This window comes from Podarcis filfolensis (assembly GCF_964270895.1).
Source record: "Podarcis filfolensis genome assembly, chromosome: 3".
NCBI lineage: Eukaryota > Metazoa > Chordata > Lepidosauria > Squamata > Lacertidae > Podarcis > Podarcis filfolensis.
The window spans coordinates 65,984,646-65,997,491 of NC_139606.1; the positions used below are offsets into that span (position 1 = coordinate 65,984,646).

The 12,846-nt window shown below is 39.4% G+C and overlaps 1 protein-coding gene across 1 annotated transcript; it reads right to left on the minus strand.

Moving 5' to 3' along the window:
- Window positions 1-292: 292 nt before the first annotated feature.
- On the minus strand, window positions 293-10,085 carry NUP43 (nucleoporin 43). Its single transcript, XM_083608036.1, has 8 exons — window positions 9,625-10,085; window positions 8,586-8,708; window positions 8,300-8,377; window positions 5,916-6,084; window positions 4,403-4,538; window positions 4,127-4,278; window positions 3,121-3,243; window positions 293-1,275 (listed from the first exon to the last, which is right to left on the minus strand). The coding sequence occupies exons 1-8, from the start codon at window positions 9,742-9,744 to the stop codon at window positions 1,058-1,060; spliced, it is 1,119 nt and encodes a 372-aa protein (XP_083464162.1). The 5' UTR covers window positions 9,745-10,085; the 3' UTR covers window positions 293-1,057.
- Between the last annotated feature and the right edge of the window lie 2,761 nt (window positions 10,086-12,846).

Here is a 12,846-nt window from a genome sequence, read left to right on the forward strand (position 1 = left end):
GGCTGGGACAAACTATTCACTTTTGGTTTAAAAAGCTCACTTGGACTCATAGACTAAGGTTACCAGATGTCCCCAGATTGACAAATCAGTCCCCTGACAAAATCCATCTATGGTATTTAGTAGGAAGTTGAAAAGTGTCCCCGGATTCATTGAAAAAAATCTGGTAACCTTATCATAGACCCTTCTGGCAGCCCTGCTTACAGCTATCAAAGACAGCTTTATTATTCAATAAATATGTTCAAGTCCTATAATAATTGTTTGAGCACTCGAGTATAGAAAAAAGAAAACCAACTTCTATTGACAGTTTAATAAAAAGGTTTTCTCATAAGTGATACATAAGTGATTTCTTGACAATTTTACAAGCAGTTGTGTTTCTTAAATTGATAAGGCTATTGAACCTTAGCTTACTTAACTGGGAAAAAGTCTTCCTGAAATCAGTGGGACTTACTTCCAAGTAAAAATTCATAGTAACAGTGCTAATCTAAATGAAATTTGAATGACAGGCCAAAGATTGATCTTATTGTCAGATACAGTGTTGGAAGTATGCAGTGTCACATTAAAGTTACTATTTAAAACCATTTCATGGCTTACTATTAAAATTTTGAAGCATTTTAACAGTCTACTGTTACCATTTTCCTTTGCCAAGATTTATATTTTTTTCCAGCTTCGATTAGAAGTATTGTAACCTAATCGGTACATAAAAATGCAACATAAGTCTCCCCAAAACAAGCATTTGTTCAGAAATTTAGCCTACTGCCACTATCGGTAACCTAAACATTAATTATACTCTTCATGATTGCTGAAGAACTGTAAAAGTGGCTGAACTATCCTTTTAAATTTTTGAGCTTTAGGTAGCTTATTGCAAAGAGGAGTTGGTAACACATGAACTAGAAAGAAATGGCAATTATTTTTCTTTTATGTAACATGGTTAAAGAATTGAGGCTGCAATGTGAATTGTAGTTTATCTGCCATTACAAATTATTCCCTTAGTTTATGACTAGAAAATGTATGTATTTCAGCATTTAGAAGTTCAAAATCAGCTTTTGTGGAGATAAAATTATGCAAATAGGGTTTTTTTAACATAAATAGATTCTGCATCAGTTCCATATACAAGACATGATCCTAAAACATCTAAACTATTCACAGATAATGTTGGATTTGAAACTAAATTTGTGATCTCCATGCGGTCTTTAGTGGGATCATTGCTGAGCCAGGCACTTGTTACAGATTGATTAACTGCACTGTGAGGCAGATATGTAGTAGTACTTCTCCCACCTAAAATAAAACACAAAATGAGTTAATTTTTAACTTAAATGCAGAAATAAGAAAGTCGTCGTTCTCCATAGCAAATGTGATGACTAACCGTTGTTCATGTTGTTAACAGTTTAAGTATTTGGCTTTGCTGCTAACATCCCAGAAATATAACCTACACCTCTTTCCTTCTCAACTTAGGGATGGGGTGGTGCTATGGTCTAAACCACTGAGCCTCTTGAGCTTGCCAATCAGAAGGTCGGCGGTTCGAATTCCACGACGGAGTGAGCTCTGTCCCAGCTCCTGCCAACCTAGCAGTTTGAAAGCACGCCAGTGCAAATAGATAAATGGGTATCACTGTGGTGGGAAGGTAAACGGCATTTCTGTGCGCTCTGATTTACGTCACGGTGTTCCGTTGCACCAGAAGCGGTTTAGTCATGCTGGCCACATGACCCGGAAAGCTGTCTGTGGACAAACGCTGGCTCCCTTGGCCTGAAGGCGAGATAAGTACCGCAACCCCATAGTCACCTTTGACTGGACTTCACCGTCCAGGATCCTTTACCTTTTTTACCTTTGCCTTCTCAACTTATAAGAGCCTAGTACAACAGTGAGACATGGTCCCTAGAGCCAGCTCCAGTTAGTAGGCTATCAGCTGTATTTTATACCAACTGCAGTTTCCAAACAGTTTTCAAAGACAGTATACAGTCAAAGTTCAGTATACAGGTTACCAGACCACCCTATTCATTACCTATGAAGTCCTAAATGGTTTGGGACTTGGCTATCTGAAGGATTGCCTTCCAAAACATGAACGCTTCATTCTTCAGGTCTTGTCCATATCCCCTTGACAAGTTAGGCAAGTTGCCCTGAAGTTAGGCAAGTGGTAATGGGAAGACGATTTTCTCTGTCACAGTGCCTCATATATTTAATGCTCTCCCAGGGAAACTTCCCTAGTGTCTACCTTAATTTCTGTTTGGTGTTAGGCAAAGACTTCATTGCCAATATGTTTCAACATACTTTGTAGATGGTTTTAAGTTGTTATGACTGCTGAATTTTATGTTTTTTATGGGTTTTATTATTGGAAATTATATTTTCTATAGTGTTTTACTATTTGGGTTGGAGTCTTTCACCAAATGGCTGCCTATAAATAAAATACAGAGTAGCAGCAGCATGGGCAAAACCACTGTTCTTCAGGTGCTACACATGTTATGCTACATAATACAACACATTATTTCCTTCTCTTCCCCTGGCTCATCTCTGTTTTTATAATTCATGGCCTAGCCTTCAACCACTTGATTTCAAGGGGATCTCTTCCACCCAACTTTCAAAATTTGAGCCTTTCATTCTAGCACCTTCTTTTCTACATTTGTGTGTTCCCTTCAAGCACTACCAAGCTTTCACTTCCTTTATCAAAGCAGTAAGTCACTGCTGAAAGTTTCATTCCCCAAGCAGATTGTAAACATACCACATCACCACACCAACTTGGAAAATTGGCACCAGATACTGTACTGCTTTCACCACAGAATTCCTTTGAGATTTCTAGTATATGTATATATTTCCTCCCTCCGCACATTAACCACAGATGGGATAGCAGAGGAACATTAGGCCAGTTTACGAACTTGAAACGTAGATTGTGCCAAGTTTTACTGCTCTGTCTTAATTTGGCTAGAGAGACAGCACATTAGAAATAAACAGAAAATGCCAAACTGAATATCACAACAGAAGAACTCTCTGAAGATGAGCAGACACAAAAATGTAGTAACATTTATGCTTGATAAGCCCATGTTGTCCCATGCTTTTCCTTTACACTCACTCCCAACTCTACTGACAGAAGATAAGCTCCTTCAAGTTTCTCAAAAATAGGAAATTTACCTGTATGAAGGAATGATTTTCTTTCAGACACGTCAGTAGAAACATCCCAGTGCCACAGAGCTCCATCTTCTGAACAAGTGAACAGATGATCAGGATTGGAGGGATGAAAGTGGACTTCCCATACTGAACAAGTAAACAAATTTTATTGAAATATACACTAATCTGGACATAATAAAGATACTATATAGCATGAAGGCGTGGAACATTTTACAATAATAGACTATGATTAGAGGCTGAGTCAAATACAATGAGCCTAAGTAGAACAGAAGCTTGAATTTTTACAAAGTAGACTCATACATATATTTTTTCTATGAACTACAAAATGATTTTGAGTATGCACACTGCCTCTGGAACAGAACCCTCACATGGGGTGTGATTGTAGCTTTTCCTGAAATGAAATTTTATTGAGAAAATACAGTGAAATCTCTATTGTTCCCTCTTGAGCACCTTATGAGAGCATTCCACTGCCTAGACTATGTTCCCAAATTACAGTTGCTACGCTCTTGTATATTTTGTAAAATGTGTCGTAGTTTCTGTGCTAGCTCTCTTGTCTCCCAGCAGAACAGTGGGTGACTGTACCGGGAATAGGTTCTATTTAAGAATTTTGTAATAAATTCTCTTATTCATTCATGTTCTGGAAGGGCTAATTCCCTGATATGAATACACACACATGCTCCTAGGGGTCCCTTGCAATGCTACAATTCTATTACAGTACTCTATGAATCTGGGGACCCAATGTTAAGAAAGGCTGGCTTAGAGCCATTTCTCTTTTACCTCATAGCTCGTATACATGGACACACCACAACCATTTGAATAACTGGAGGTTGTACAGACCTCCCAAACATATACCCATGTATATGTCAAGGAGGAGAGATACAAGGGTCTATTGAGCTCTATGGAAATCCTGCCTCGCCCAAGTACTGTACTCATGTGTGGAAGGCTTGTACCTCTAGTTGTTGACATTAGGACAGGCGCAAGAATTACGCCTGTTTGTTTCGGTACTTACATTCTGCGTCATGAGCATTTAGCAAGGAAACTGGCATGCCGCCTTGTCTTACATCCCAAATACTCAACATTCCATCTTGGCTGCCTGTGGCTACAATGTGCTGCTGACTAGGGTGCCTATCCACACAGTGCAGTGGAACTCTTTCCCCTGTCCTGCAAGGCAAGAGGAACACACATTTTAATGGGGAATCAAACAGGCTGTAATCCAGGAAGCAAATGACATTTAGCTATAGTGCTTGGCTTTAACAGCATTCCTTATCCGAGAGTACATACTTACAATGAAAATATCTGTGAAGGCTCATTTCCTTGCTGTCTGAAATCCCATACTTTTAGCTGACCAATGGAATTGACTGTCAGGATCTCTGTTGTGCGAAGTTGAGTAACTGCATGGAGTGTACTGCTGTCAGCATTATCTACAGGAAATTAGAACAAAAAAGTTCATATCATCTAAAACTGTATCACTCTTAGCAAGCATTGTTTGTTTATATATCAGAAAAGCAGAGTGAACAACTGTTTCTAAGAAGTAACTGTAGGATTTACCCCAGGTAAATCCTACAGAATTCTAGAGAGAATTTTCTGGCATGTAAACTACTAGTTGGATATACTAATATACCTTCTCATTAAGGGTATACTAAGGTTGTAATCCTATAGCCATTTACCTGGGAGTAATCCCCACAGAATTCAATATTACTGTTTCTGATATATTGCTCACACTTCTGTCTACCAAGAGAGATGGGAATTTTTGTACAATGCTTATTAAAGTGCAAAGAATCCAATTAGAAACTTCATGAAAGTAAAGGTCAAGTATTTTAGAGTGTACATGGCCCTTATCAGTGTCTTCACAAAAGATCAACACCAGAATAACTTCATTGGTGTATGAGAGAAGAGTGTTGCCTCCCTGAGAACTGCTCTGGTTTGTTATGCCACTATCTCATTATTAAATATCTCAATACCTTGGTTAAGAAACCAGTAGCAATTTTAGATTTTTGTTAAATGGCTAAACAGTTTTGGTCTACAGCTTCCATTTTGCTGAAGCTATTGTTTCTTGTTCACTTTTCTAACCATTACTACAAAAGCACTTTTTTAACCATATTCTTTAGGATCTTACTGTTGAAGCTTTGCTGCATTCGCATATGAGTTCTTATGAAAACCACAGCAGAACATGTCTGTCTGTAGGTCCCTGAGAATATTCTTTGCTCTAAAAAAACCTAATAATTTTATTGGAGAATGCTTTTAATGAGAAAGCAAAGTACAGGCATTGCAGCAGAGTATACCATTCCTATGGAAATTGGATGTGTGCAGAAGGAGTTTTAACAACTAATAGCAGTACTAACATATAGCAAAGCATGAGCTATACTTCGGTTCAAACAGGAGAGCTGTCAGTTTGGAAAATATTTATCTCATCTGCTTAAAAACATTCAAAACACCTTGGCATGTAGATTAAGGCAGATGACAAAGGGCACCATCCAAAATTTAATGTCTTCCTGAGCCTCAATGAACTGGTGGTTTATAGGGTAAGGTAAGCAATACTGCACATGCCCATCGATGTACAGTATCAGTGTAAATCACATTCCAGTGTTTCATAGTTGTATATACTCTGCTCTAAAAGTGTACTTAATATTCTTGTTCCCTACAGCTATGATTAAGTTCACATAAAAATGGCACTCATGGATCTTCCAAGGACTCCCCAGACAATTGATTCGTTTTTATCCTGAGCTAGCAAAGGTCAGCAGGAAAGTTTACAACAATATGTTGCACAAATATTTAGGACTTGAGCTAAAATTACTTACCTATAGTACGTTTAGCTTCCTTATGGTCAACTTCAAACACATTTATCCTACCATCTTCACCAACTGTAAAAATTTCAGGGCTGTTGCATATGATCCCAGTGCATGATGCACTGCCACCAGATGTATCATAGTAATGTGCATTTTTCCATTTCTGGTTTAAAGACAAAGTCTAAAAGACAAAAGAGAGGATTAAACAGCCACCCTATGTGGAAAAAGTTAGTACAGTATCTGAATTTAGAGCTGTGATGCACGCATTCAAGTTCAAAACTCCATAAAAGTTCAAAACTCCATAAAAGGTTTTTGGGTAGCTTTATACAAATTACTACTTAGGCTAAACCAATTTACAGAGTGCAGTAAGACTGCATAAATGTGAATTGTAAATAAAATGGTACAATGAAAAATGCTACAGAAGTAACAACCACATAAGTTAGCTACTAAAGTTTCAAAAGTCAAGATAACAATCTATGTATTATATAAATTGCCAGTAAATATATCTTCAGTTTTGCAAGCAAACACATATTATATTTCTGGCTGCTCCTATACACCCCACATCTTCCAAAGGATTTTAAAAATGTTTGAAGTACAAATGCATGAGTGACATGTCCAAGTTTCAAGGAAGCGACACAGAGGTATTCTGTTTCCACCTTTCCTGGTAACTAGAATATGTTGGATGGGCAGCATCATGAAAACCTTAATTAATGGTTTACCACAGATGTGCAGATGGCTCTCACTTCACTTCCTTTCTAACACAGTCAGGAGCCACAAATCACAATCCCTAACTTAGTGTTACATCCAAACTGGCAATCGTGGTTTGTTTCACTCCAAACCACAATGTCAAGTCAAGGTTAGTTCTTGACTTAATCACGTATTTTTCTGGAGAAAAAGACATGATGCTAAACCAGGGGTGGTGGAATGTTGCTTCTTCAAGGGGAATAGAAAAACAGACGTAATCTCTATGTTCAGGGCAAACCATTTGTTATTGTGAACACAACAAGCAAATTGGGTCTGTGTGTACACACTCACAATTAGCTTGTCACAGATAGCTTCCAAAAAGCCTACTGTTTTTCAAAGCCTTTGTGCAGCAAGAAGACAGGAGAGAATGAATTTGTGTATAATAATAAAAATAAACATTTATTGTCACTACACCACCTGCGTGCAGTGAAATTAAATGAGCCCCCTCCCCCCCCCCACATACACTCAGACAGCATCAGCAGATTTATGTTTGTTGGCCACACCATCAGCTTTGGCCCTGTCCACTCTGGTCACACTTGCTTTCATTTTGAACCCATTGGCATGTGGCCCCAGAAAGATGGCTATGAGGGAATGCAGCCCCTGGGTTGAAAAAGGTTCCCCACCCTGATTTACAACATTTCAGGTCAGTGCCTTGCAGTTATTTATAATGAGTAACCAACTCCAAGGAAATCAGATTGCCAGACATATCCCATCAAACCATTCTGCAGGAATGGTTTTGCATTTAATCTGAAAGACTGATTACACACAGCAAATCAAATAGTAAGTTATCAGCAGACGTTCAAGGACGAAGGCAAATAATTATGGATGGAATTTAACATAGCATTAGGTGGGGTATGCACACAGGGAGTGAGGTCCACTCATGCAAACGGGTTTCCCGTTTCTTCCGCCTGCACACCTCCTAAATATGTTCTAGGAATTCCAACCCGCCAGAACAGATTTAAGGGGTATGCAGGAGGGAGGGAAGGTCCCATTGCATGTCATTTAATGACTTAGCTGAATCCCATCCATTGTTTATTTATACACTACCTTTAGGTCAAATAATCTCTGAGACAGTTTATAACGCGTTAAAAATACACAAGTACCCAGTGCCCCTTATTCTTCTGGCCAGTGACAGAGACTGGCCCTTGCTTCTACAGTTCCATAACTGCTGATAGTTGGAGTGTAGCCTTTGATGAAGTCCCAGACACAATTGGGGGGGGGAACCCCATCTAATATAGGACTACATTATAAGTGTTCTAATGAAGTAGAAATGTTTCATTGTTTTCTTTTGTATACTGAGCTTTATATTAACAGCACAATCATATGCAGTAGTGCTCAGAAGGTCTCACTATGATTAATGGTGATTAGAACTGCAGACTATTCCACAATGAAGGTTTTGTCAACATTAATGTATACTCAGCTAATATACATCAACACAAACCTGACGAGTTGTATGGGTATAGTTCTCATAAAATGTTCCTAAAGCTGCCTAGGGACCACACAATTATGCTTTAGTCAACTAAGTGCAAGAGAAAGAACTAACCACTTCTACTCGAGTTTTTAAGCTGTCATTTGTATTTAACAGCTTCACACTTGTTTATTCTAGACATGCAGAGCAACTGTCATAGTAGCTGAAAGCGAATACTATTTACCTGATTATTTTGATGATGTCTGAATATGGTCACACTTCCAGTGGATGAAGCAGTCACAATTCTCTCCTGATCCAAAAACTAAGGGAGAAGAAATCCTCAAACATGTTAACACACAAATCTGTATTTACACAAGATTTGATAAGCAAATTGTATCAGTGTCCCATATTTAATTTCCCCAGCTGTAGAGGTTAGAAACTCCCTTTCTTACTGGTATAACTGCAACACCTTAAACTTTCTTAACATGGAAATTACATGTCATTAAGAGCTATTTTTATAGCACTTTTACCTCCATATCCATAACATCACCACTGTGTTCAATATCACATAGCAGATGTGGTTCTCCGTGATATTCTCCATTTGGGGTCAAACTTCCAAAGTCTCCAACAGACCAAATTGAAATCTTATTTTCCTGTAGGATTACAAGAAAAGCAAGCTCTTGTACCAGTATAAGAAAAGCCAAACTTGGATAACAACCTACTTCAGCTACACTTTCATTTTTCTTGTCAAGCTAAAAAAAGGCCCAAATACCATACTATCATCAATAAATATATGGAGTTAAAAGGTAGATACAAAACACTATATATTGTGCACACCACATAGAGGTAAAAAGAAAGGAAACACAAAACTGCTGGATTTTCTTTTTTACACACGTAGTACCTAGTGAACTGTCAATAGACAGCTTACCAGGTTTCTATAATTTTGTACAAAAGCTTTCAGTGATCACATAATCTACCTTATTGCATTAGTGAGGAGAGGGAGCAAACAAAGAGAAAGCTATTAAATTACACTTCCAAAGCAGAATGAAATGATTATTAGTATATGCCAGTTATTTCTAAGCCACCCCACACCTTAATTACAAATGGCTAGTAGTTGTTTTAATCGTTCATTTAAAAAAAAAAAAAGAGGGAAAGGGGGGGAAGAGTTCATTTTCTAGGGAAACCCAGCCAGATGGGCGGGGTATAAATTATTATTATTATTAATTATTATTATCCTTACATTCTCACTGGCTCGGGGAGCTCAACAGTTAAATAAGAACAGGCAGAATCACACAAAACACAAAAACCGCCCAGTTAAATCGTAACTACTACTACAAGTTGAATAAACTAAATAAAAAATATGGGGTCTGGGGCTTCGACGGACCTCTGAGTCTAAGCGAATACAGCTCCACCCCCGAGATTCAGACACGGAAAACGTGCACGTAAGAACGGAAAGCACCGAAGACGGGGGGGGGAGTGCTGCACCCCGCTTTCCAAGGCAGCTCACCCTGAGGCCACAGGAGAGAGGGGCGGGGTGGAAAGGGGTGACGGGGTGGAAAACCGCGTTACCTCGTTATCCCACGAGCCGGTAGCGAAGACCTCGGGAGGTTGCAGGGCAGCGGCAGACACGGGTCGCCAGCGGGCCTTACTAACTTTCTGGGACACGTACTTGGCGGCCACATCCTCCATGCTTAAGCGGAGAGAACCCGCCGCGTCTCTCTTACCTCCGCCGGCTTTCAAATGCGCCCTCTTGATTGGCTGACACACGTCACGGGAGACGGCGAAGGAAGCGGGACAAAAGCCTGTCCGGACTGGGCTGCTCTCTCTCAAGGAGGCGTTAGGCTCCCGAAATTACTGGGGGGGGGGGGCGGGGAGTAACGCGGGATGCTCTACCTTTGGCTTTTCCTTTCGTTTTCTAATAGCTAGAATTGCAGGAAACGCTGAGGACCTGAGGTGGGATGTAAAGCATCTCCAGACGTTCCTTCCATGTCGGTTTTTCCCAGGACGTGGTGATGCCCCATATCTCGTAATATATGTCAATACTGAGCACCGTAATAAAGACGAGGGACCTAATGGCACGAGGGAAGGCTTGGCTCCCTGCCATCCTTCTTGGCCACCATCCCATTATGTGCTGCTATGGGCGTAGCCAGGATTTGTTTTTTTTTATATATAAATTTTTTATTGGTTTTTCAACACATATTAAAAGACAATACAACACAATACGTAAACAAACAAACATACAAACACGTATAATTTCTTGACCTTTCTTTCCTTAAACCTTCTTTCAGCGACTTCCCCATACCTCCCCTTTCTGCATCCCTGTTTTAAATCATTCCAGCAACCCCTAATTTCAAATTCTTATAGCACTTTCTTTAAATCTTTTTTCTCATATCCAATTGTTTGTCACTGCAATTCTATTTTGCATTACCCAAGACATTTTAACATTCATTAATTTTACAACAATTCTTAAGATAAACTTTAAATTTCTTCCAATCTTCTTCCACCGTCTCCTTCCCTTGGTCACGGATTCTGCCAGTCATCTCCGCCAGTCTCATGTAGTCGATCACCTTGGTCTGCCATTCTTCCAGTGTGGGTAGTTCTTGTGTCTTCCAATACTTTGCTAAGAGTACTCTTGCTGCTGTTGTAGCATACATAAAAAACGTCCTATCTTTCCTTGACACCAATTGACCTACCATGCCCAGGAGGAAAGCTTCTGGTTTCTTCACGAAAGTGCATTTAAGCACCTTTTTCATTTCATTATAAATCATTTCCCAGAAGACCTTAATCCTAGGGCACGTCCACCAAAGGTGGTAAAAGGTACCTTCAGTTTCCTTACATTTCCAACATTTGTTATTGGGCGTATGGTAAATTTTTGCCAGCTTGACTGGGGTCATGTACCACCTATATATCATTTTCATAATGTTCTCTCTTAAGGCCGTAGCCAGGATTTATGTTAGAGCAGGGGCAGGACACGCACCTGTCATCATCAACTGGCTCTGTCTAGCAGATTTGGAATAAAATGTTGTTTTAAATTACTTTCTTTTCACCCCAAGTTCTCGGAAAAATCTCTCAAAATCTCTGCAATTTCTACTTTTAGTTAAGTATTTTTATTTATTTACTTATGGGGGGGCAGGTCCCCCCTGGCTACACCCATGTGTGCTACAGCGGCAACTGTAAACACACCTATTAGGAAATTATAGTGAACAGAGTGGCTTTTACTTTTGAGTAAACATGCAAGGGATCATGCTATGCAGTGTCATTCGAAACACAGTTCCTATGGAATAAGCCTCATTGAACTCCCCGTCAGTGGAATTAGCTGAAGAGTACAGTATTCATAGGCCTGTAAAGCTTCCTTGTTTCTTCTACAATTTCTAAAGCTAGACCTTGATACTTCAGAAACCACGTCATGGTTTTCCTGATATGTCGCTTCAAAATTATGGGATGATAGTGGTATTTGTATGGGTTGACGGATGTTTGCTCAGTTCTGGGAGAAATAAGTGTGTACTGTATATACGTAAGTAAAATATGAGTGTTAGTACTGCATCAGCAAAAGAGAACGAAATGTGTTTGGTTTGGAGGATTCATTTTTGTGCAAGACAAAAACAGCACTTGATTTCATGTGACAATCTCAATAGCATCGCATCCATGCCCCCAGATCTTACTTGCTCAGTCATATGTCTCACTGTGTTCAATGAAGTTTATTCTCAGATAACTATACATAGGGTTGTGGCTGTAAACTCAAACTGGGCCAGGAGTTATTGGTTATTATTTACTTTCAAAAATTATAATGGCTGATGGGTACTTAGCTCTGCATAGAAAAGGACTGAAAAATAGTATAGCATACATATCGGATAGCTTCTTGGCAGCTACTCTAGCCTCTATAAAAACTACATGATTTCAAGTGGTGTAGTTAGGTAATTTTAGACTCTGAACTTAAAAGTATTATGGAGGGTACCCTCTTTAGAAGGCAGTGTGTATTATTTTGTTACTTCAAAATGTGGTAAATCAGCCCTGAGTGGGGCCTTGAACTTCTGTTCCAAAGTTATGCCCTCTAAGCAGTTTATGTAAGGTAATATTAAATATTCATAGGAAAATACTGATAAAATCAACACAACAAAAGTAGGCATAATATAATTGTAATATATTTATCATAATATAGATAAAAATAAACCTTCTTAAAAACAAATATATACAAAAAGTAACATTTTTAGCAGACATTGCACACAGTACAACAAATAAATTTGCCTATAGGCAGGGAGTTCTGAAGAACAGTGCTGCCATAATAAAATATTTATTTATCTCAAGTGTGCAATGAACAGTAAATGGCTCTTGTTAAAATAATTCTCCCTCTCAGGTACATAAACTGCAGATTCTGGGATTCTTCCTCATCCAAATCTAGGCAGAGTTGAGGAAGTGTGAGCAATTACCAATAAATTAATTAAAGAAGCATGTTTCCCTCACTCAGCTCTATCTGCTGATGGATGGCCACACCGACTCGGCCCCGAACACACTGACCAGATGCTTGGAAGCTGTGGCTGGATGGTTTCGTGGGAGCCGATTGAAACTAAATCCTTCAAAGACAGAGGTCCTATGGCTAGGTCAGGATGGCATGGGGATGAGGGACCAACTCCCTTCTCTTGCGGGGGCCCAATTAGTGCCATTGCCTTCCGTTAAGAGTTTGGGTGTAATCCTTGATGCCTCCCTTTCTATGGAGGCACAAGTTACAGCAACAGCCAAGGCGACATTTTTCCACCTTCGCCGCATCAAGCAGTTGGTCCCTTACCTTTCCCG

What these genes read in the sequence shown, in the direction of transcription:
- NUP43 (XM_083608036.1), bottom strand. Translation starts at nt 9,744, where the DNA reads ATGGAGGATGTGGCCGCCAAGTACGTGTCCCAGAAAGTTAGTAAGGCC. An exon ending in GTGATGTTATGGATATGGAG is followed by an intron (nt 8,378 to 8,585) that starts GTAAAAGTGCTA and finishes CTTCTCCCTTAG; the next exon opens with TTTTTGGATCAGGAGAGAAT. An exon ending in AAATGCTCATGACGCAGAAT is followed by an intron (nt 3,244 to 4,126) that starts GTAAGTACCGAA and finishes TTACTTGTTCAG; the next exon opens with TATGGGAAGTCCACTTTCAT.